We start from the raw sequence: 23,806 nt of genomic DNA, 5'->3' as shown, positions 1-23,806 counted from the left end.
TTAGTTGCGTCCTGACTTATTTTTTAAAAATGTTTAAAATTTTTGTAAAGTTTAAAATAAATACAATGTTAATAAATTCATTGCATTTTCCTCCTTTCCTTCCTATATTTTAATATAGGAAAACAGTGAATAGCTGAAGTTTGTATTGTAAAGAGTATGTGGTTGTTTGTTCATAGGACCCACCAAGCTCTTCCTCGAGATTCTGTGATAGAAGACTTACGCTTACAAAATAGATACCTCCAAGAAAAACTTCATGCTTTAGAAAAACAATTGTCAAAGGATGTATATTCTAAGCCCTCGGTAAGTGTGCATCTTTATTTCTTTTTTTTTTTCCTTTTTCTATTTTTAATGTATAAAAGTGAAATCTTTTCTGGCCAAAACATTATATCCCTCTCATTAATATTAATGCAGTAAATTCATGATGCCCTTCTCCAAGGACTGGTCCCTCCTGATAACATGTCCAAAGTACTTGAGTCAAAATCTCTCCATCCTCGCTTCTAAGGAGCATTCTGGCTATACTTCTTCCATAGACCAAGAGACAGTCGTTCAGGCAGAACAATGGGATACTGCCTGGTTTAAAATCAGGAGAGATGTGTGTCAGGGTTGTATCCTTTCACCATACTTATTCAATCTGTATGCTGAGCAAATAATCCGAGAAGCTGGACTATATAAAGAAGAACGTGGCATCAAGATTGGAGGGAAAGTCAGTAACAACCTGCGATATGCAGGTGATACAACCTTGTTGGCTAAAAGTGATGACAACTTGAAGCACTTACTAATGAAGTTAAAAGACTACAACCTTCAATATGGATTACACCTCAACATAAAGAAAACAAAAATCCTCACAACTGGACCGGTAATTAGCAACATCATGATAAATGGAGAAAATACTGATATTGGCAAGGATTTCATTTTACTTGGATTCACAGTCAACGCCAATGGAAGCAGCAGTCAAGAAATCAAACAATGCATCGCATTGGGCAAATCTGCTGCAAAAGACCTCTTGAGAATGTTAAAAAGCAAAGGTGTCACTTTGAGAACTAAGGTGCACCTGACCCAAGCCATGGTGTTTTCAGTCACCTCATACGCTTGTGAAAGCTGAACAATGAATAAGGAAGACCAAAGAACAATTGATGTCTTTGAATTATGGTGTAGGCGAAGTATATTGAGTGTACCATGGACTTCCAAAAGAATGAACAAGTCCATCTTGGAAAAAATATAGCCAGAATGCTCCTTAGAAGCGAGGATGGCAAGACTTCCATCTTACATACTTTGGACATGTTATCAGAGAGACCAGTCCCTGGAGAAGGACATCATGCTTGGTAAAGTAGAGGGTTAGTGAAAAAGAGGAAGACCCTCAACTAGATGAATTGATACAGTGGCTTCAACAGTGGTCTCAAACATAACGATTGTGAGGAAGGCACGGGACTGGGAAGTGTTTCATTCTGTTATACATAGGGTCACTATGAGTCAGAACTGACTAAATGGCACCTGACAACAATAATAACAACAACATTATTTCTGTTTTCATGTAAGACTTGGAAAAGCGAGTTACCTCCTTAGTGATCATGAAGATACAGAACCAGGCTTTAAATTCAGGTCTAACTCTACAGTTTATGAACTTACTTTCTATGAGTACACTACTTGGTCAGTTCATATTACAGCCAGAAGACAAATTTGCTTCTGATGAAAATCAAAAAGCATTTATCTTTTTTTCCCTTTATCCTTTCCACCTAGATAATCTAGTTGCCTAAGTCCTCAAAGTATCAACTAAAATCTAAATGTTAAAAAAATATGGATGAAAATGACTTAACTTCTTACTTCATATCTGTATCCAGGTTCATAATACTTCTTTTTCTTCATTTGTTAATGAGTAATTGAGAATTTGAAACCTTGACTGTAATATCTCTAACTCTCATCAAGTAAGAATTTGATTTCTAGCAGTATCTGACTTATAATGGAATGCTCTTCTGTAAAACAATTTAGAAATACCATGAAGTTCATTATACAAGAGTTCTGTTTATATTACTTTCATGGTATATTTTCATTGAAACTTATTCTCCAGAAATTTGTAAAATCTCAACTAATTATTTTAAGTTTTATTCCCTGAGAATCAGGGGAAAATGATCCATATTCATTTACATAAATAATTACATCCATATTTTAGTGTGGAAAACTATTAAAAATACCCTCATGTGATATCTTTATCATGTAGAATTCCTCTCTTCTGTGAGTGGTATTTAGTCAATTTATATCTGTTAATCAGTGGTGCTCATAGGCACTATCACTGATTGGCTAAAAAGCTACCACAGACAACAGAGAGGAGGTAAGGGAGACACAAGAGCTCAGGGACCGGGAATTATCTGATGTACTGCCTTCATTCATAAGATGCAAAACCTGAGGACCTTGTAGATGGCATGATTTTCTAGTGTTAATCAATAGTGGTAGCACTGGGGTGTATACTTGGGTTGTCTGACAGAGAATAAAGTGGGGATACATTCTAGTGATTTATAAAAAGTGATTTATAGACGTCAACAAAAACGTCTACTGTCTTCTTTTTCTAGCCCCTACGTATGTACACACGAACACATTCCCTGAAACAAATAGAATTCAGGTGGACAAATGGGAACTTTCTGCCAGTGTTCTTGTATACATACCCTCAGGTCAGAATCAAATGTCTGCCTAGAATTTCTTTACATAACCTATGTTCTGTTTTCTAATTTTTTACTTTTACTACATTTTATCTAAAAAAAATAAATATTTCTTTACTTTTTTACCTAAAACCTAATACTTGAGAAATATAAAATATTTAAAAAAAGTTTTATGGAGCCTTGTATGATAAATATATTTATGTAATTTTATATTTTAACAACTGTAGGATCTGTGGAGTTATTGACTTTATAGCTATCAAGCCAGCAGAGAGAAAAAGGGGTGGGGGAGAAGAAACCAAAGCTGTTCTAAATACTTCTACAAACTTACTTTGTGTGATGCTCAAAACAATCCTATGAGGTAGATGATATTCTTCCTACTTTGTAGCAAAAGGTAATCAAACACACATTTCTCTTTCAAATAACTTTTGTTTATAATGAGAAGAGAAAATGTACATAAATAATAACCCAAAGTGGATTTTGCCAGGAGAAATGTAAATATATTATGAGTGATTGCTTTAGCTCAGGGAATGAGGAGGAGCTTTCCAAAGGAGGAACAAATTGAGACAGTTCTTTCTGATGGCTCGATAACAATCATACCATAAATTAGTTTTGATAAAGCTGTTGTAAATTAGTTTAGCCATTATGAGAGTATATATGGAGGTGTTATATGTGTGGAGGTTATAAAGTTATACTTGACTCTGCTTTCTATTTTAATTAAAACAACCTACACACTCTTGCAAGTTTCATATTCCAACTTACCTATTTTTGGTTGTTTTTCTCTAGAGCTGTCCAGTTTTCTCATTTTCCTTTAAGGAAGAAAGTTCCCTTTTGCCTCTTTTGCCATGAGACCAGAACTGGATGGTACCGGGCTACCATTAGTGAATATTTTGGTCAAAGATTCTACAGGACAATCTTTGATTAAAAAGGGAAGATGCAGAATAGGATTTCAAATTCTTATGGAATCCAGATTTTCTGGAGCCATGGAGGCTGAAGGAACCCCTGAAACTTGCCATAAAATAATCTTTATTCTTAAACCTTAAACCAAAAATATCCTCTGAAGTCTTCTTAAGACCAGTTGTTTAGCTTAACTAGCCAAGAAACCCTGGTGGCGTAGTGGTTAAGTGCTATGGCTGCTAACCAAAGGGTCGGCAGTTTAAATCCACCAGGCGCTCCTTGGAAACTCTATGGGGCAGTTCTACTCTGTCCTATAGGGTCACTCTGAGTCGGAATCAACTCGACGGCACTGGGTTTTTTTCTGGGAGCCAAGAATGCCTGCATTGGGCAGTGTGCTCTTTTAAGGTCTGTCTATATGGCATCAAATTGGCAACAGCAACTTGAAAGATTAGCTAGGAAACTTAGGAGGCAGTGAGTTAATGCTAACAGAGGAGAACAACTCAGAAAAGGAGGGTGAAAATGTTTGCACAAATTGAAGAACGTAATCGATGTCGCTGAATTGTACGTATTGTTGTTAGGTGCCATCAAGGTGATTTTGACTCACAGCAACCCTATGTACAACAGAACAAAACACCGCCTAGTCTGCTAGTACTCAAAAGGTTTTCACTGGTCAAAGTAGATTGTCAGGTCCTTCTTCCTAGTCTGTCTTAGTCTGGAAGCTCCACTGAAACTTGTCCACCATGGGTGACCCTGCTGGTGAAATACTGGTAGCATAGCTTCCAGCATCACAGCAACACGTAAATCACCACAGTAGGACAAACTTACAGATGGTTGTTAGAAATTGTATATGTAGAAATTGTTGAATTGGTGATTATTCTGCTGTGTATATCCTCAACAACAACAACAAAAATAAAATAAATTGTTAAAAAAAAAAAGCTTTCCTTTTGGAATACTGATTTCTTATCCAGTATATATTATGTGGCCTTTATTTATAAAGCCTTAAAAACATTCCTAACTTCATTTTCCTGAAGACTTCAGAAATAGGGTCTGATGATCATTGCCAAAGAGAACAGGAGCTTCAGAGGGAAAACTTGAAGTTGTCGTCTGAAAATATTGAACTAAAATTTCAGCTTGAACAAGCAAATAAAGATTTGCCAAGATTAAAGGTAAATTTAATGTTTTTTACTATAGTTAGGAAATCTAATGCCTGAAAATTGTCTTTTCCTCCACTTATTTATTATATTATCTTATGAAGCAAAGAGGTAGAAAACTGCTATGCATATTATTATAGTGTTAAACTTTATACATTTGTTCCTTTAACAATTATTTATTGAGGGCCTACTTTTTGTTGGGCACTCTTGTAGGTACGGGGCACAGCAGCAATAAAAGTTTTGCCCTTCCTTTTCAATGGCGATAAAAAGAAACCAAACCAAACCCATTGCTACGGAGTCCATTCCGACTCTGAGCAACCCCATAGTTTCCAAGGTTGTAGAGCTCTATAGAAGCAGACTGCCACATCTTTCTCCCATCAATGGCTAAGCTATGTTAATTATGCATTTGCTTTTACCCCTTAGAATCAAGTGAGAGATTTGAAGGAAATGTGTGAATTTCTTAAGAAAGAAAAAGTAGAAGTTGAGCGGAAACTTGGCCATGTTAGAGGGGTGAGTATGTGAAAATATGCTATACATTTGTTTCAGTTTCAGAAGTGATAAACCAGAAATGAAAGAAAAAGTTGAGATGTGCCAAAACACCAAAGATGTGCTATTACTAGTGCCTCTGGGATTCACTTTTTATTCTGCTGTGTCTTCAATATGAAATATCATTAAGCTTTCTTCTGTGTTCTAAGTTAATTTATTTTCTCATCTGTCACATCTTCTATGCTTTTTATTTCACTTGGACTCCATATCATCTCTCTTTAAATTGTATATCCTACCACATCTTAAAAACTTTTAACTTCCATGAATCTTTTCTTCTTTTGATTGTGGTAACTACTAACTGATCCTTGGCCCAATTCTAACATTTTCTAACTCTTTTTTATGATATCAGTTGCACCAACTTGGTACAATGCTCTGTAAATGTGTTTTCCATTTTTTGTTTGTTTGTTTGTTTTGCTTTGTGTTCTTTTTCTTCTCATCTTATTTTGTATTCAGTTTATACAATTAATAAATGCTGCTTATGAGGCCAAGGCCAAAGATTTAAGTCTCTGTAAACCTCATGTGTGAGTGGTGATGGAAGTACTCATTCAGGTACTAATGTTAAAAATATGATGAACTTGGTGAATATTGAGTATCATTGGAAAATAATTCAGGATAAATAACTTCCTGATGGTCAGTAACCTTTGTTTCATATATTTAAAATAGCTCTGTGTTAATTTGACCTTTTCTATAAGTTAATCATGGAAGTATGTTTAAATTATGTAAAACTTTATATTTCGGGATTATTTATTGTAAAGTATTTAAATACTGATTAAAATGCAAAAAAAAAAAAAAGCAGACTATTTTACCGTCTGTTGTCTCTATTTCAAATTATAAACAGTTATAAGTTGGTGACTCATACCTGTTGATATCTTTATGGTAGGTTTTTTGTTTTTTTAACTTCAGGCATCTCTTCTATTTTTTTTGGGTAGATACTGAATTTCTAAACACACTGGGTATTGTTAGAGAAAATCACCTCTGTGTGTTAATTTCCTAGGGCTGCCGTAAGAAAATACCATGAACTGGGTGACTTTAAACAACAGAAATTATTGTTTCATATTTCTGGAGGCTATAAGACCAAATTTAGGGCATGGACAGGGCCATGTTCTCTCTGTCTGAGCGAGGTGAAGATCTTCCCCTGTCTCTCCCATCTTCTGGTAGGCCCAGGTGTTTCTTGGCACTTCTTGACTTGTAGATACATCTTTCCATGGCCATCTTTCTTTCTGTGTGTCTCTCTCTGTCTGTTTTCTTATTTGTGAGGACAGTACTCAGATTGAATTAGGACCACCCTACCTTGCCTTGGTATGACCTCATGTTACTGATAACATCTTCAAAGACCCCAGATTTATAGGTAGTATAAAAAAAAAATTTTTTTTTTTTTTTTAGGGGTTAGGATTTCAACGTATCTTTTGGGGGGACACAATTCAATCCATTACACTCTGTTATGTTGAAACTGCAATTTGGTAGCTCATAAGCTTTTAAAAACAGTTTCTCTTTTGTGGTTTTATTCCATATAAAGAAAGCTCTGGTATAGTGGAGAGTATATTAGCTAAGTAGAATATTTAAATCCTTACGTTTATTCATTTGAATCAGACATCAAGACTACACTTTTGTTCTTGGATGTTACTTATTAACTGCATGGGTTTAGGAATATTAAATTGTCTGAGATTTGATTTTCTTATATGTAAAGTGAGGATTATAATTCCCATGTCACAGGATAGTTCTAAGGATGAATTGAAATAATATGAGCTTTGCCTTGAAATGTTAGAAATTAAGAAGAATGAATATAATAATGAACTTATTCTATTGTTGGTACATTATATTCTCTGAAATATCTGATTAAAAAACATTAACATATTCTTTTGTATAGTCTGGTAGAAGTGGAAAGACAATCCCAGAATTAGAAAAAACCATTGGTTTAATGAAAAAAGTAGTTGAAAAAGTCCAAAGAGAAAATGAACAGTTGAAAAAAGCATCAGGAATACTGACCAGTGAGAAAATGGCTAATATCGAGCTGGAAAATGAAAAGTTGAAGGTAACTTTTTTAATGTGATCATTTTTATGGGAATGTTTTACTATTATAGGTCTTATTAATTTTTTAGAAAAAAATTAAACATACAATATAAAATGGCTTTGACCAACAGCCAACATCATCCTAAATGGAGAGAGTGTGAAAGCATTCCCCTTGAGGTCAGAAACCAGACAAGGATGCCCTTTATCACCACTCTTATTCAACATTGTGATGGAGATCCTAGTCAGAGCAATTAGGCGAGATAAAGAAATAAAGGGCATCCAAATTGGTAAGGAAGAAGTAAAAGTATCTCTATGTGCAGACGACATGATCTTATACACAGAAAACCCTAAGGAATCCTCAAGAAAACTACTGAAACTAATAGAAGAGTTCAGCAGAGCATCAGGATACAAGATAAACATACAAAAATCAGTTGGATTCCTCTACACCAACAAAAACACTGAAGAAGAGATCACCAAATCAATACCATTTACAGTAGCCCCCAAGAAGATAAAATACTTAGGAATGAATCTTGCCAGATATGTAAAAGACTTATACAATGAAAACTACAAGACACTACTGCAAGAAACCAAAAGAGACCTACATAAGTGGAAAGACCTACTTTACTCATGGGTAGGAAGACTTAACATTGTAAAAATGTCTGTTCTACCAAAAGCAATCTATAGATACAATGCAATTCTGATCTGAATTCCAACGACATTTTTTAATGAGATGGAGAAACAAATCACCAACTTCATATGGAAGGGAACAAGGCCCCAGATAAGTAAAGCATTATTGAAAAAGAAAAACAAAGTGGGAGGCCTCACTCTACCTGATTTTAGAACCTATTACACTGCCACAGTAGTCAAAACAGCCTGGTACTGGTACCACAACAGATACGTAGACCAATGGAACAGCATTGAGAATCCAGACATAAATCTATCCATATGAGCAGCTGATATTTGACAAAGACCCAAAGTCAGTTACATAGGGAAAAGACAGTCTCTTTAACAAATGGTGCTGGCATAACTGGATATCCATCTGCAAAGCAATGAAACAAGACCCATACCTAACACCATGCCCCAAAATGAACTCAAAATGGATCAAAAACCTAAATAGAAAATCTAAAACGATAAAGATCATGGAAGAAAAAATAGGGACAGCACTAGGAGCCCTAATACATGGCACAAACAGTGTACAAACTATTACTAACAATGCGGAAGAGAAACTAGATTACTAGGATCTCCTAAAAATCAAACACCTATGCTCATCCAAAGACTTCATCAAAAGACTCAAAAGATTACCTACAGACTGGGAAAAAGTTTTTAGTTGTGACATTTCCAATCAGTGTCGGATCTCTAAAATCTACATGATACTGCAAAAACTCAATTAAAAAATGGGCAAAGCATATGAACAGGTACTTCACTAACGAAGACATTCAGGTAGCTAACAGATACATGAGGAAATGCTCACGATCATTAGCCATTAGAGAAATGCAAATCAAAACTACAGTGAGATTCCATCTTACTCCAGCAAGGCTGGCATTGATCCAGAACCTGCAAAATAATAAATCTTGGAGAGGTTGTGGAGAGACTGGAACACTTATACACAGCTGGTGGGAATGTAAAATGGTACAACCACTTTGGAAATCAATTTGGTGCCTCCTTAAAAAGCTAAAAATAGAACCACCATACGATCCAGCAATCCCACTCCTTGGAATATATCCTAGAGAAATAAGAGCCTTTACACGAACAGATATGTGCATACCCATGTTCACTGCAGCACTGTTTACAATAGCAAAGAGATGGAAGCAACCAAGGTGTCCATCAACAGATGAATGGAAAAATAAATTATGGTATAGTCACACAATGGAATACTACGCATCAATAAAGAACGATGATGAATCCGTGAAACATTTCATAACATGGAGGAACCTGGAAGGCATTATGCTGAGTGAAATTAGTCAGTTGCAAAAGGACAAATATTGTATAAGACCACTATTATAATAACTGGAGAAATAGTTTAAACAGAGAAGAAAATATTCTTTGATGGTTACGAGACTGGGCAGGGAGGGAGGGAGAGGAGTTTTCACTAATTAGGTACTAGATAAGAACTATTTGAGGTGACAGAAAAGACAACACAGAATATAGGAGAGGTCAGCACACCTGGACTAAACCAAAAGCAAGGAAGTTTCCTGAATAAACTGAATGCATGGAAGGCTAGCGTAGCAGGGGTGAGGGTTTGGAGCCCATGGTTTCAGGGGACATCTAAGTCAATTGGCATAATAAAATCTATTAAAACATTCTGCATCCCACTTTGGAGAGTGGCATCTGGGGTCTTAAATGCTAGCAAGCGGCGATCTAAGATGCATCAATTAGTCTCAACCCACCTGGATCAAAGTAAAATGAAGAACACCAAAGACACAAGGTAATTATGAACCTAAGAGACAGAAAGGGACACATAATCCAGAGACTACATCAGCCTTAGACCAGAAGAACTAGATAGTGCCCAGCTACAACTAATGACTGCCCTGACAAAGAACACAACAGAGAACCCCCTGAGGGAGCAGGAGAGCAGTGGGATGCAGACCCCAAAGTAAAAAGCCCAGACTTAATGGTCCGCCTGAGACTAGAAGGACTCCAGAGATCATGGTCCCCAGACCTTGTGTTAGCCCAGGACAGGAACCATTCCCAAAGCCAACTCTTCAAGCAGGGATTGGACTGGACAATGGGATAGAAAGTGATACTGCTGAAGAGTGAGCTTCTTAGATCGGTAGACACATGAGACTGTGTGGGCAGCTCCTGTCTGAAGGGGAGATGAAGGGGCAGAGGGGCTCAGAACCTGGCTGAATGTACAGGAAAATAGAGAGTCAAGGGAAGGAGTGTGCTGTCTCATTAGGGGGAGAGCAATTAGGAGCATATAGCATGGTGTATATAAATTTTTGTATGAGAGACTGACTTGATTTGTAAACTTTCACTTAAAGCATAAGAAAAATTAAAAAACAAATAAAATGGCTTTGATGGATACAGTAGACATGTTGTACATGTGGAAAAACTTGTTGCAGACGCGTAGTTATTGAATAGCTTTACTTAGTTATCTTTATTTTGTCATAACTCTGACAGCATAAAATAATTACCTCTGGCTCTTTTTAAAAAAAAATACACACGTCCAGGCTTTAACCTCTACAGTTGATTAGATTGTTTTGGGGTGGATCCCAGCATAGGTGTTCTGAGTTACTTAATAAATTAGTTTTTTTTAATTTTAAATCATCAGGTCATTCTAATATGTACCCAAGGTTGAAAATCTTTGATACAGATGCTCAGTATTTAAGAGACTTTAATTCTAATCATATTAAATATGGCCTCTAAAACAACTTTGAATTAAGATTTATGAGTTTACAAGATCATCTTTCATTTTTTTCCTCACTTTGTTAATGTATCATTTTTTTGTTACGTAGGCTGAATTGGAGAAACTTAAAGTTCATCTTGGACGTCAGTTGAGTATACAGTATGAGTCCAAAACCAAAGGCACAGAGAAAATTGTTGCTGAAAATGAAAGACTTCGTAAAGAACTTAAAAAAGTATGACTTTATTACCTATTAAATTTTATATTAACTAAGTAATACATCTTGGAAAAATTGAAAATAGATTCTTGATGAGAGTGTCTACAAGTAGAGTTTAAGAGATTTAGTTGTCATATTTTTATGTCTGCCATCATTACATCCTTTCACCATGAGTGACATTGATAATAAAAAAATTAATATATTTTGAGTCAGTATAAGCTCGAATTCAAATACTAGCTCTGTTACTTACTGGTCATGAGAACTAGGGGAAGTTACTTAACCCCTCTCTGTCTCAATTTTCTTACCTATAAAATTGGGAATGATAATTACACCTATCTCACAAGGCTGTTGTGGGGTTTAAATGAGTTAATATTTCTGCAAGTGACTTAGAACAATGGTAAGGAGTATGTGAAAGTATTTTATTAAAAAACAGTAAGATTCATTTTTATTTCAATAGCAAAATATATTACTTGACCCAGACAAATTGGTATGGCTATTTATATGGATAATCTAGAAAATTAAATTGAAATTGAATAATTGTAATTCTCCTCACTTGACTGTCAGTTTGTCATACTGTGGGGTCTTGTGTGCTGCTGTGATGCTGGAAGCTATGCCACCGGTATCCAGATACCAGCAGGGTCACCCATGGAGGACAGGTTTTAGCTGAGCTTCCAGACTAAGACAGACTAGGAAGAAGAACCCGGCTCTCTACTTCTGAAAAGCATTAGCCGGTAAAAACCTTAATGAATAGCAGCGGAACATTGTCTGATATAGTGCTGGAAGATGAGCCCCCCAAGTTGGAAGGCACTCAAAAGATGACTGGGGAAGAGCTGCCTACTCAAAGTAGAGTTGACCTTAATGACGTGGATGGAGTAAAGCTTTCGGGACCTTCATTTGCTGATGTGGCACGACTCAAAATGAGAAGAAACAGCTATAAACATCCATTAATAATAGGAACGTGCAATGTATGAAGTATGGATCTAGGAAAATTGGAAGCCATCAAAAAGGATATGGAACATGTAAAGATCTATATCCTAGGCATTAGCTGAAATGAGCTGATATTGGCCATTTTGAACTGGACAATCATATAGAATACTATGCTGGGAATGACAAATTGAAGAGAAATGGCATTGCATTAATTTTCAAAAAAAAATTTCAAGATCTATCCTGAAGTACAACGCTGCCAGTGATAGGATAATGTCCGTACACCTACAAGGAAGACCAGTTAATACGACTATTAGTCAAATTTATGCACCAACCACTAAGGCCAAAGATGAAATAGAAGATTTTTACCAACTTCTGCAGTCTGAAATTGATCCAACATGCAATCAAAATGCATTGAAAATTACTGGTGATTGGAATGCAAAAGTTGGAAACAAAGAAGGATCAGTAGTTGGAAATACAGCCTGGTGATAGAAACAATGCCGGAGATCAAATGATAGAATTTTGCAAGACCAACGACTTCTGCATTGCAAATACCTTCTTTTACCAACATAAACAGCGATTATACACATGGACCTCACCCAATGGAACACACAGGAATCACGCAGACTACATCTGTGGAAAGAGATGATGGAAAAGCTCAATATCATCAGTCAGAACAAGGCCAGGGGCCGACTGTGGAACAGACCATCAATTGCTCATATGCAAGTTCAAGCTGAAAGTGAAAAAAAATCAGAGCAAGTCCACGAGAGCCAAAATATGACCTTGAGTATATCCCACCTGAATTTAGAGACCATCTGAAGAATAGATTTGATGCATCGAACACTAGTGACCGAAGACCAGACAAGTTGTGGAATAACATCAAGGACATCATACATGAAGAAAGCAAGAGGTGAAAGAAAGAAAAGTCCAAGATGGATGTCAGGGAGACTCTGAAACTTGCTCATGAACATCAAGCAGCTAAAGCAAAAGGAAGAAATGATGAAGTAAAAGAACCAAACAGATATTTTTCAAAGAGCTGCTCGAGAAGACAAAGTATTATAATGACATGTGCAAAGAGCTGGAGATAGAAAACCAAAAGGGAGGAACACGCTCAGCGTTTCTCAAGCTGAAAGAACTGGAGAACTGAAGAAAAAAATTCAAGCTTCGAGTTGCAGTAGTGAAGGATTTTGCTGGTGATCATTCAAAAACGGCTGCAGCAGTATATCAACAGGGAACTGCCAGAAATTCAGGCCAGTTTCAGAAGAGGACATGAAACCAGGGATATCATTGCTGATGTCAGATGGATCCTGGCTGAAAGCAAAGAATACCAGAAGGATGTTTACCTATGTTTTATTGACTATGCAAAGGCATTTGACTGTGTGGATCATAATAAATTATGGATAACATTTGTGAAGAATGGGAATTTCAGAACACTTAATTGTGCTCATGAGGAACCTTTACATTGATCAAGAGGCAGTTGTTTGGACAGAACAAGGGAAGACTGATTGGTTTAAAGTCAGGAACGGTGTGGGTCAGGGTTGTATCCTTTCACCATACCTATTCAATCCGTATGCTGAACAAATGTTCCGAGAAGTTGGACTATATGAAGAAGAACGGGGCATCAAGATTGGAGGAAGACTCATTGACAACCTGCGTTATGCAGATGACACAACCTTGCTTGCTGAAAGTGAAGAGGACTTGAAGCCCTTACTAATGAAGATCAAAGACCACAGCCTTCAGTATGGATTGTACCTCAATATAATGAAAACAAAAATCCTCACAACTGGACCAATGAGGAACATCATGATAAATGGAGAAAAGATTAAAAGATTGAAGTTATCAAGGATTTCATTTTACTTGGATCCACAATCAACAGCCATGGAAGCAGCAGTCAAGAAATCAAACAACGCATTGCATTGGGTAAATCTGCTGCAAAGGACCTCTTTAAAGTGTTAAGAAGCAAAGATGGCATCTTGAAGACGAAGGTGCATCTGACCCAAGCCATGGTATTTTCAGTTGCATCATATGCATGTGAAAGCTGGGCAATGAATAAGGAAGACTGAAGAAGAATTGACGCCTTTGAATTGTGGTGTTGGTGAAGAATATTGAATATACCATGGACTGCCAAAAAACTAATGGATCTGTCTTAGAAGAAGTACATCCAGAATGCTCTTTAGAAGCAAGGATGGTGAGACTGGTACTTAAATATTTTGGACATGTTGTCAGGAGGGGTCAGTCCCTGGAGAAGGACATCACGCTTGGCAAATTATAGGGTCAGCATAAAAGATGAAGTGGGTTGACACAGTGGATGCGACAGTGAGCTCAAGCATAACAACAGTTGTAAGGATGGTACAGGACCAGGCAGTGTTTCTTTCTGTTGTGCATAGGGTCACTATGAGTCGGAATGGACTCGATGGCCCCCAACAACAACAAAAATTGAATTTCAGAGTTGGAATAGTATCTGAATGTATCACAAAGCCATAGTGATACTGTGCATTGAATGTGAATGTTAAATAGTGAAAATAATCTCTGTTACTTGAACATAGTCTTTCAGGTATTGGGGAGTCAAAACAATGCATCTTTTAAATGCTTGAAGACAGAATAATATCCCATTATTCCTAAAATTTTACAGAGAAAACAAAATGACAAAAACAGATCAAAGTAACCACTAGTGTAAAAAGCTTATGAATGTATTTTTCCAACCTCATTTACATGATGTCTTGTTCTAATTATTATAACCATATTGCTATTTTAGAGTGAAGGAAACATTGCATTTTGATTGAAATTTTAATCAGCACTTAGAACTCCAGGTTTTTAATTTTAATTTGTAATAATAATTTTGAGTATATTGCATCTATGAAAACAGTCATATGCTTTGTCATAATATACTAATTAGTTTTTAATGATAGGAAACTGAGGCTGCAGAGAAATTACGGATAGCCAAGAATAATTTAGAGATATTAAATGAGAAGATGACAGTTCAACTAGAAGAGACTGGTAAGAGATTGCAATTTGCAGAAAGTAGGGGTCCACAGCTTGAAGGTGCTGACAGCAAGAGCTGGAAATCAATTGTTGTTACGAGGTAGGAGTAAATAGTTTAAAACTTGTATAAAGTTTATCAGTTCTATTTCTGGCATCCTTGTTTTAAAGGAATATGTTATGACCTGGTTCATTTAGTTCCTTCTCATGAACATTTTTGTTCTGTTTTTGGTTTTTTTTTTTTAACATAATACTTTTTTCCTCTCCTAGCATTGGTGAAAAACTTTCTTCTGAAAATGTTTAACTAGTTTGAGTGGGAGGGCATGGAACAGAGCAGAACTCCATCAGAGCTATGGGTGTTGGAGCTGAATGGGCATCATGAAGCTCCTGTCAACTATGTGTCTGGAATGATGGCGCCCAACTTCTCCTAGGTCCTACCTGTCTCCATCTACAGCCTCAACTTCTTGATTGTGTTCATTTTCTATAAGTGAACTCTTCTGTCACAGCCTGTGGCATACTTGAGCTGGGCTTTGCTGCAATTCTTCTGGAGTTATATCCTGGGCAACTTTCTCTTCAGGTAGCCCCTGATGGTTGAGTTGAGAACAGTATTAGTGTCTTATTAGCCTCTGCTTTCTGGTGCTTTCTTCCACCTCATGAAACTTTCCTGCCTGTGAAACTAAAATCTCTGGCTATGAAAGGGTGAAAGATTGCAGTAAACATGCAGATGTTCATCACTACCATCATCACAGTGATGGTGGTGATAACTGTGATGAGTCATCTGATGACTGTGATGAGTTGGTAAAGGCTCTGGTGTCATTCTCATTTCTAACTTTAAGCAGAGATATTTGAAAGCTGGAGATCGATAGGACCCTGGCCATGTGCTTCAACCTTAAAACCATTCTGTATGGAGTTGTGTTCTTTATTCTCCAGCACATCTGCTCACTTCCATTTCAAAGACAAATTCATCTTTATCTTGCCGTATTCATAGAGTTCCTCATGTCCACGCATTCCCAGTTTCCATTTTGATGTCTTCAAGGATTCCATCTGTCCTACTTGCTGTTGGGAATGGCCTGGATGGGGGATGAGATGGCAGCCACCATCATTAAAACTAGAATGGGACCTCAGCACTGAGGCTACCGCAGGTCCCACAGTGGTCCTGCTGTACTGCACTTGCCACTGTCAACCAAGTCTGAAGAGAAAAGAGAAAGGCTAAGGAGGCAGATTAGAGGACAGCCCAGGTGACCAGGCTCTGGGTTTTTGTCCTAACACCATACCTAGAGTACTCAGAATCCACTCTTCCCTGCTCTGTTGTTGTTGTTGGGTACTGTCGAGTAGGTTCCAACTCATAGTGACCCTGTGTACAACAGAACGAAACACTGCCCAGTCCCACGCCATCCTCACAATCATTGTTATGCTTGAACGCATTGTTGCAGCCACTGTTAATATATCTCGCTGAGGGTCTTCCTCTTTTTCGCTAACCCTGTGTTTTACCAAGCTTGATGTCCTTCTTCAGGAACTGGTCCTTTCTAGTAACATGTACACAGTAAGTGAGATGAAGTCTTTTCCACTGTCACTTCTAAGGAGCATTTTTGCTGTACTTCTTCCAAGACAGATTTGTTCGTTCTCCCCTTCTAGGCCTCACTTTTTCCATCTGCAAACTAGAAACAATAATCATATATCAGAGGGCTAGTATGAGGGTTAAATGAAATAGTAAGTGTGATAGTATGAAAGTGGGGGAGGGGTCTCTGTTCTTTTGTCTGCTTGGTTCCCAGCAGTGGTTCTCAGCCAGAAATGATACCAGTTGGTCCTTCATTCTTTTCTACAAGCATGTTTGAACTCAGAAAGAATTTTGAGTCACTTTGAAATTCATTTATTCTGCAAATATTTACTTAGTACCTGTACATGCTAGACTCTAGCACTTCATGCTGGATATATTTTTAAAAGGCCTATCTTGCTTAGGTTTCTTCAGTCGGGTAGCTGCCATGGCTTACAAAGACCTCATTCTCACTTTGACTTTAAGTAATTCAGTTCCTTCTGTGGATTCACGTTTTCTCATCTGTTAAGTAGATATGATAATCCCTGTCCTTCCTTTTCTAAAAGGGCTCTGTTAGGCTAGAAAAGAGATTGTCAATGTGAGAAGAGTTTATAAAATGTCTAAACACTTGCAAGGGGTGATAATGATATTTTAAAACATAAGTAGAGATGATTTTGCATTTTAGATCATTTATGTGTTTTAATCTGAGCTATACAGGTAACTGAATACAGAGTAGACCTTCAGTAAACCCTCTTAATGAAGACATAAGTCCAAGTAGAAATCAGTTGAAGGAGAAAAGGCTTATTCTGAGAACCACAAGCCTCCATAGATCAACCCCCCAAAAAATGTTAAAGGCTGGAGTGGGGATTATACACCCAGCTCAGTGAAGGGATTTAGAGATCTTTCTTTGGGACCCATGACACATTAGGTCTTCCTCATTCTGAAATCCTTATAGTTGCTCTGTTATTGACTAAAAAAACCTATTCATACCTATTCTGTGTCAGACCTTGTGATGACCCTTTCATTAAAAACGATTCCTTTCCCATATCTTAGCTTATACACAGGGGTCAGTTTTCACTCCCTGGCTCTTGCAGTCCCAAAATCACACTTTTTTGCCTATTTGTAGATTATAAAACTCAAGCCTGTGGTTATGGAGACTGACATACTCACACACATATGCTACCAGGTTAGCCATAGCATCAACTAACATTTGATTTTCACTTCCCTCTTTGTTTCTAATACCTCTTTAAAGGGAAACCTCAGTCCTGTTTTTAAGAGAGCATGTTTCCATGTAACCAGCGTTTCAAGATTTCTTAGAAGATTTAATAGTAGAGAGCTTATCAGATTAACTAACTGGTCAACTGTATTACTAGAAGCAGAATTTTTCTTATATTTCTCTTCTAAATGTGATTTTAATTCTTTGAATAATGTACTTAGTCTTTAGAATGTATACCATAGATAATCTATATATTAAAATATTGTTAATTTCCTTCAATACATTTGACAAAATGTTGAAAAATATTAATTTTATGTCATACTTTGGAACATAATGGACATATCACTCAGAAAGCCTTATGAAAAATTAAATTTCCCATCTCCTTGGTTTGACCTTTCACAGTCTAGCCCCTTCCTATTCTCTGTCAGCTTAATACCTCCCCATCCTAGGCTGTTTCTCTCACCCATGCTTTTGCATATTCTTTTCCCTCTCCCTGGAATGTCCTGTGTGTGTGTGTGTGTATAACAGAGAGAGAAGCTTTGCCATTTTTTAAATATATTCCTAAAATTATTCAGCAATACAGAATTTCATGAATTTTGCTATTTTCTTGTTTTGTGAGTGAAAAAGATATTAAATTTAAACCTTTATAGTAATTAGATTCAGGTTCCATCTTTTTATAATCTTCGATAACACCTAAATACTCTATAATGATTGGCATATCTGTTGACTAAGGATACTTATCCTTTGCCATCACCTGTTAAAGCTAAATAAATATGCAGCAAAATGTTCTACTAGAAGAAACAGTATAATAAGATATTCTTATTTTTAGTATGCTTAGTTGAATTGACTTTTAAACCATTGGGGGAGAAAACGTTTTGTATGTCTACACAAGTTGTTTCCTTTATACTTTTAGAATGTATGAAACCAAGTTGAAAGAATTGGAAACTGATATTGACAAAAAAAATCAAAGCATTATTGATCTTAAGCAGCTTGTAAGAGAAGCAACAGAGAGAGAACAAAAAGTTAAGAAATACACTGAAGACCTTGAGCAACAGGCAAGTAATTTAATTTTTATTTATGTGATAAAATAGTGTTTTACAACTCAAGCTACTCCTTGGCATTGTTTATTATACAGATAAAAATGAACTTTTCATTAATTCCTCCTCTAGAAGGCCCATCTAAGTGAATGGCATCACCATTCACCTGTTTCTTTAAGCCAAAAACTTCAGGTTATCATTGACTAGTTTCTTTCTCTTATACCCTTTATCTTTTTCATCATTATATCTGGTCCATTTTCAACGTATATCCCAAATCTGACCACTTCTCAGCATCTCTACTGCAACAGTGTTATTCAAGATATTATCTCACACCTGAGCTATTACAATAATTTCCTAATTGGTCTCTCTGCTTCCATTTCACCTTCTCCCTATCCCTAATCTATTCTCCACATGGTTGCCAAAAGATCCTTTTAAAACAAAGCAAATCAGTGCTCACTTTGACAGCACATATATTAAAACTGGAACGACACATAGATATTAGCCTGGCTCCTGCATGCAAATGATACTCAAATTCATGAAAATAACATGTTTAATGCTTCTGTTCTACCTCCTCGTTCGATGCATAGTGCCTGGGTTCTTAAAAGCTTGCGAGTGGCCATCCAAGGCACAGTTGCTCCCTATTTTCGTGGAACAATACAGGAAGGAGAGTCAGGGATAGGAGGATATGGAATGTTTGGCTAAGTCCCTCCATGAACAACTATTTCCTTTGCCAGAAGGCCAGAAGAACTGGATGGTGCCCAGCTACCATTACTGAATATTTTGATGAAAGATTTCATAGAAGAATCCTGATCAAAAGTGTTCCCAAAAAGCAGAACAGAATTTCAAATTCTCATGCACTCCAGACTTCTGGAGCCATGGAGGTTGGATGAAGCCCTGAAACTATTGTCCTGAGTTAACCTTTAAATGTTAAACCAAAAACATCCCCTAAAGTCTTCTTAAAACCATTGTTTAATAGTTTAGCTTAACTAGTAAAAAACTTCTGCCTTGAGCATTATGCTCTTTTAAGAACTATCTATATGGGATCAGATTGACCACAGCAACTTGAAAGATTAGATAGGAACCTTAGGGAGCAGTGAGTTTTTGTTAATGACAACAATTCAGAAAAGGAAGGTGAGGATTGTTGTACAACTCAAGGAATATGATCAGTGTCACTAAATGGTACACGTAGAAACTGTTGAATTGGTGTATGTTTTACTGTGTATATTCCCAACAGCAACAACAAAATAAAATTTAAAAAAAAAAAAAAGGAAATCACAGAAATCCTATCCTCAGAATCTTCTAATGGTTCCCCATCAACCCTGGAATAAAGTTGATTTCATAAATTATAAATTTCTTTTCATAATCTTTGAGGACCTCGTCTGTCACCTGGTTTCTTCTCTCCAGCCTCATCTTCTACCACTTTTCCCCTCATTCACTGTTTTAGTTACATTGACCTTCCTTCAGTCCTTTTGACAAACCAAAATCATTCAAGCTTTGGGGCGTTGTACTTGTTTCTTTTGATTAGAATCCTATTCATCGAAATATTCTCATAGTTCCTTCCGTCATTTCATATCTCTGATTAAATGCAGGCTCCTCAGACATGTCTTCCCTAACTAGAATATACCACTTCTATCACTCTATCCTCTTACCCTGGGCTCTTTTTTAATAGTCCTTCCTACCATTTGGCACTATTATCACAACAATGTTCATTGTTTATCCTCCCCCACTAAAAGTGTAAGGTCCATGCAAGAAAAGACTGCCTATTTTGTTAACTTCTGGATCCTCAGCGTCTATCTAGGACAATGCCTGGCACATATTATTTAATAAATAATTGTTGAATGAAAGGTGAATAAAACACCATCAGGATGTACTTGTGTGCTTTTCTTTGCAGTACAGTTAGAACAGTTTTAGGTTTACAGAAAAATTACTTAGAAAGTACATATTTCTCTTACATACCCTCCCCCCCACATGCAGTTTCTGTTACTAACATCTTGCATTTATGTGGTATGTGTTAAAATTGATGAACCAATAATGATACAGTATTAACTAAAGTCTGTATTAGGGTTCACTCTTTATGTCGACAAATGCATAATGTATCCACCATTACAATATTATTCCAAATAGTTTCACTGCCCTAAAATGCTTTGTGCTTCACTTACTCATCTGTCCCCATCTCCCCCTCAGCTCCTTGCAACCACTGATCTTTTGCCTTTTCCAGAATGTCAGTATAGTTGGAATCATACAGTATGTAGTTTTTTCAAACTGGCTTTCTTTCACTTTGTCGTTAATAAAGTCCATCAAATCAGCTCATATTCATAGGTTTGTCATGTCTTTTTAGTTTGACTGATCATTTCTTTTTATCACTGAATAATACTCAATTGTGTGGATGTATCACAGTTTATCCATTCACCTGTTCATTTCTTGGTTGTGTCTAATTTTCAGCAATTGTGAATTAAACAACTATAAATATTCATGCACAGATTTTTGTATGGACTCAAATTTTCAATTCAATTAGGTAAGAACTAGGAGCTCAACTGCTGGATTGTATGATAAGCCATATGTGCTTTTGAAAACCCAACTTTTAATATTATGCTTTCTTGAAAATGTGTATCTTTATAAAACCTCAAATTTCCATGTCAGACTTTGTCTTCTAACTTTTCATTGTGCCCAAAGATTGAGATTCTCAAACATGTTCCTGAAGGTGCCAAGACAGAACAAGTCCTTAACCGGGAGCTCCAAGTTCTGAGGTACATTATATGCTCATCTGACTTTTTTCTACTTTTTTTTTCCTTTTTTAATGTAACTACGTTTGCTATAGCTACAAACGAGGATTTTTCAACCTTGCTGCCTAATAGGCTCTTTAGGTACTTAGGGACTCAACAGCAAGGGGTTTAATATGCCGATCACTGTATCTTTTACATAATTGATACTGAAAAAAGGGTAAACCCAATCCTAATGTTTGCTCTTTGTAATTTAAACTTCCTGATAGCATAGAATGTATTAAACATTAGCTTCCCAGAGACAAATACTAATGACAGAGAGGGGAAAATATAGTTGTAATTCCAGTAATCTACATAACCCATTTTCATTAGGCTCTTCCTATAGAAAAACTGCTCTTGAAAATTACATCAAATTAAATATTAAGAAATAAATGAACAATTTTGATTCCATACTGAGAATGGTTTCATTGAAGCACTGAGAGTAAAATTGAGTAAATGTTTGCCATTACAAATATTAGCAAGTTCTAAGGACCGTACTTCACTGGTTTATAAGAAATGCTCGTGTATATTCTTTAGTAATTTTTTTTTTTTTTTTTTTAATTATCATTGTGTTCTAGATTAGCTAATCGTCAGCTGGAAAAAGAAAAAGCAGAATTAATGCATCAGATAGAAGTTAACAAAGACCAAAGAGGTGATGAAAGCACCATACCTGGTAATATATTTCATAACATACTTACGGCATGTTAACTAACCCACGTTTTTAAATTAGGATTTGCCTTTTTTGTTCAGAGACTTCCAATAACTGTTGTACCAATCCCTGATAAACATTTTTAGCACTCGTTTTTTCTCCATGCAACAGAAATATTCCCAATGAGCCCTTTGAGTTGATTATTATGGAGCCCCGGTGGCACTGTGGTTAAGAGCTTGACTGCCGACCAAAAGGTTAGCAGTTAGAATCCACCAGCCATTCCTTGAAAGTCTTATGGGGCAGTTCTACTCTGTCCTGTAGGATCACTGTGAGTCAGAATTGACTCGACAGCAATGGGTCTCAGTAACTCTCATAAGAGTAACAAGTACTCAAGTGTTTTTCTACTTGTGTTCCATCTGAGTGTTACAGATTTTATCAAGGTGCTATGATAAATAATGAATACTAGGTCTGTTGTTTCTAGTTTCTAGGTTCAGGCTCTTCTAAGCCCTCTGAAGAATTTTTTCTAAATGTTACTAATTGTCATTTTGCTGTTATTGCTTTAAAAAATAAAACATTGCTTACATTTGTTTCTTCTTTTACAAAGTAAAAAAGAAAGTCTCTTTCTACCACCATTTCCATTCAGGAGAAATGATTACTAACCCCTTCCCTATTTCATATGTGCATATGTACACACACTTTTTTTATGTATATGTATATACATATATATTTTTGGAGGGTGGTATAAACTTGGATTCATGCTATACACATTTGTAGCTTTTTCACCTTTAACAATTTATGCATGCATATCATGGGTATCTGTTCATATAGATCTCATTTTTTAAATAATTCCACAGTATATTACCGCATGGATATACCACATTGAATCATTTCTCTTTTGATGGACATTTAGTTTGCTTCTAAGCTTCTACAATTATAATACTACGGTGAACCTCTTAACCTAATCATGCCATTATTTGATAGTTTGATGGAAATGCCAAATTCTCCAAAGGAATAATACCACTTTGGATTTGTACAGTCTTTAAATATTTCCTATGACTTTCTCAACATCTTACCATCAGTCGTGTTGCTACTTTGTATTGAGGCGATCATATATGAGGTGTACCAGGCACTCTGCTAAGTGCTTTACAAGCATTCTGTAACTCCTTATAATCCTGTGTAATAGGTAGTATTGTCTCCATTTTACATGTGATAAAATGGATCCAAAGAAGTAACCTATCCCCAGGGTCATAAAAGCTAGGAAGTGCAGAGGCAGGCTTCAAACCTAAATCTCTGGAACTCCAAAACTCCTCACCACTCCCTACTCTTAACCACTATACTACACTGCCTCTCGGTGACTTAAAAGTATAAATGTCAATCTCTTTTGGCATCTCTCTTACAGAAGCCACCTGCTGTACTAGACACCATATCAAAGATCTGTTATTTAGGTTGCTATGAGGCAAGTTCTCTAATCTTTCTAAATCTGTTTCCTCAGAGGGAATTTCTGAACCCTCAAGTTTTTTATTGCCTATGTGAAGGAGAAAAGGATACATATTTCAGAGATTGTTATTATGGCTTAGAACCAAACCAAGATTGTTTTATAAGCCTAAGGTACTATCTAAATATAGTCATTAATACTTGGAAAATGCCGAATATCCACTTTTACTGCATTATTTCCTTACCAGTCTGGATCAATAAAATATCACACTAAGTCAACTCTAAAAATTCATTAGCTCTTTTCACAACACAAGGGAGGCCTTTGAAATATATTTTGCTCTATCTTCCAAAGGAAGGATGGGTTCTGCCTATTCTAATCCCACAAAATACCACCACAGACCTTTTGGTTAGCAGCCAAACTCTTAACCACAGTGCTACCAGGCTCCACAAAATAATATGAGG

The 23,806-nt window shown here is 36.4% G+C and overlaps 1 protein-coding gene and 1 non-coding gene across 11 annotated transcripts in view; both read left to right on the top strand.

The window, feature by feature from the left end:
• The window catches only part of CEP290 (centrosomal protein 290), a 100,704-nt gene that overhangs the window by 74,646 nt on the left and 2,252 nt on the right, over nucleotides 1-23,806 (top strand). For 9 of the 10 annotated variants that reach the window (XM_049884008.1, XM_049884009.1, XM_049884013.1 and 6 more), the window contains 9 exons: nucleotides 177-300; nucleotides 4,577-4,711; nucleotides 5,120-5,206; nucleotides 7,110-7,274; nucleotides 10,708-10,830; nucleotides 14,646-14,818; nucleotides 18,379-18,520; nucleotides 21,176-21,249; nucleotides 21,840-21,934. In XM_049884008.1, the coding sequence (XP_049739965.1) occupies nucleotides 177-300; nucleotides 4,577-4,711; nucleotides 5,120-5,206; nucleotides 7,110-7,274; nucleotides 10,708-10,830; nucleotides 14,646-14,818; nucleotides 18,379-18,520; nucleotides 21,176-21,249; nucleotides 21,840-21,934 (1,118 nt within the window). Of the gene's footprint in view, nucleotides 1-176; nucleotides 301-2,564; nucleotides 4,532-4,576; nucleotides 4,712-5,119; nucleotides 5,207-7,109; nucleotides 7,275-10,707; nucleotides 10,831-14,645; nucleotides 14,819-18,378; nucleotides 18,521-21,175; nucleotides 21,250-21,839; nucleotides 21,935-23,806 lie in introns of those variants that run through there. The other variant, XM_049884012.1, reaches the window with a different exon arrangement.
• Nucleotides 18,952-19,057, top strand: LOC126076583 (U6 spliceosomal RNA). The gene has a single exon (XR_007517516.1). It is a non-coding gene; the product is annotated as a U6 spliceosomal RNA (small nuclear RNA).

The sequence above is a fragment of the Elephas maximus genome, chromosome 4 (genome assembly GCF_024166365.1).
Source record: "Elephas maximus indicus isolate mEleMax1 chromosome 4, mEleMax1 primary haplotype, whole genome shotgun sequence".
Classification (NCBI taxonomy): Eukaryota; Metazoa; Chordata; class Mammalia; order Proboscidea; family Elephantidae; genus Elephas; species Elephas maximus.
Note: the sequence above shows the minus strand (reverse complement) of the source record. Positions and strands in the feature narration are given on the sequence as shown.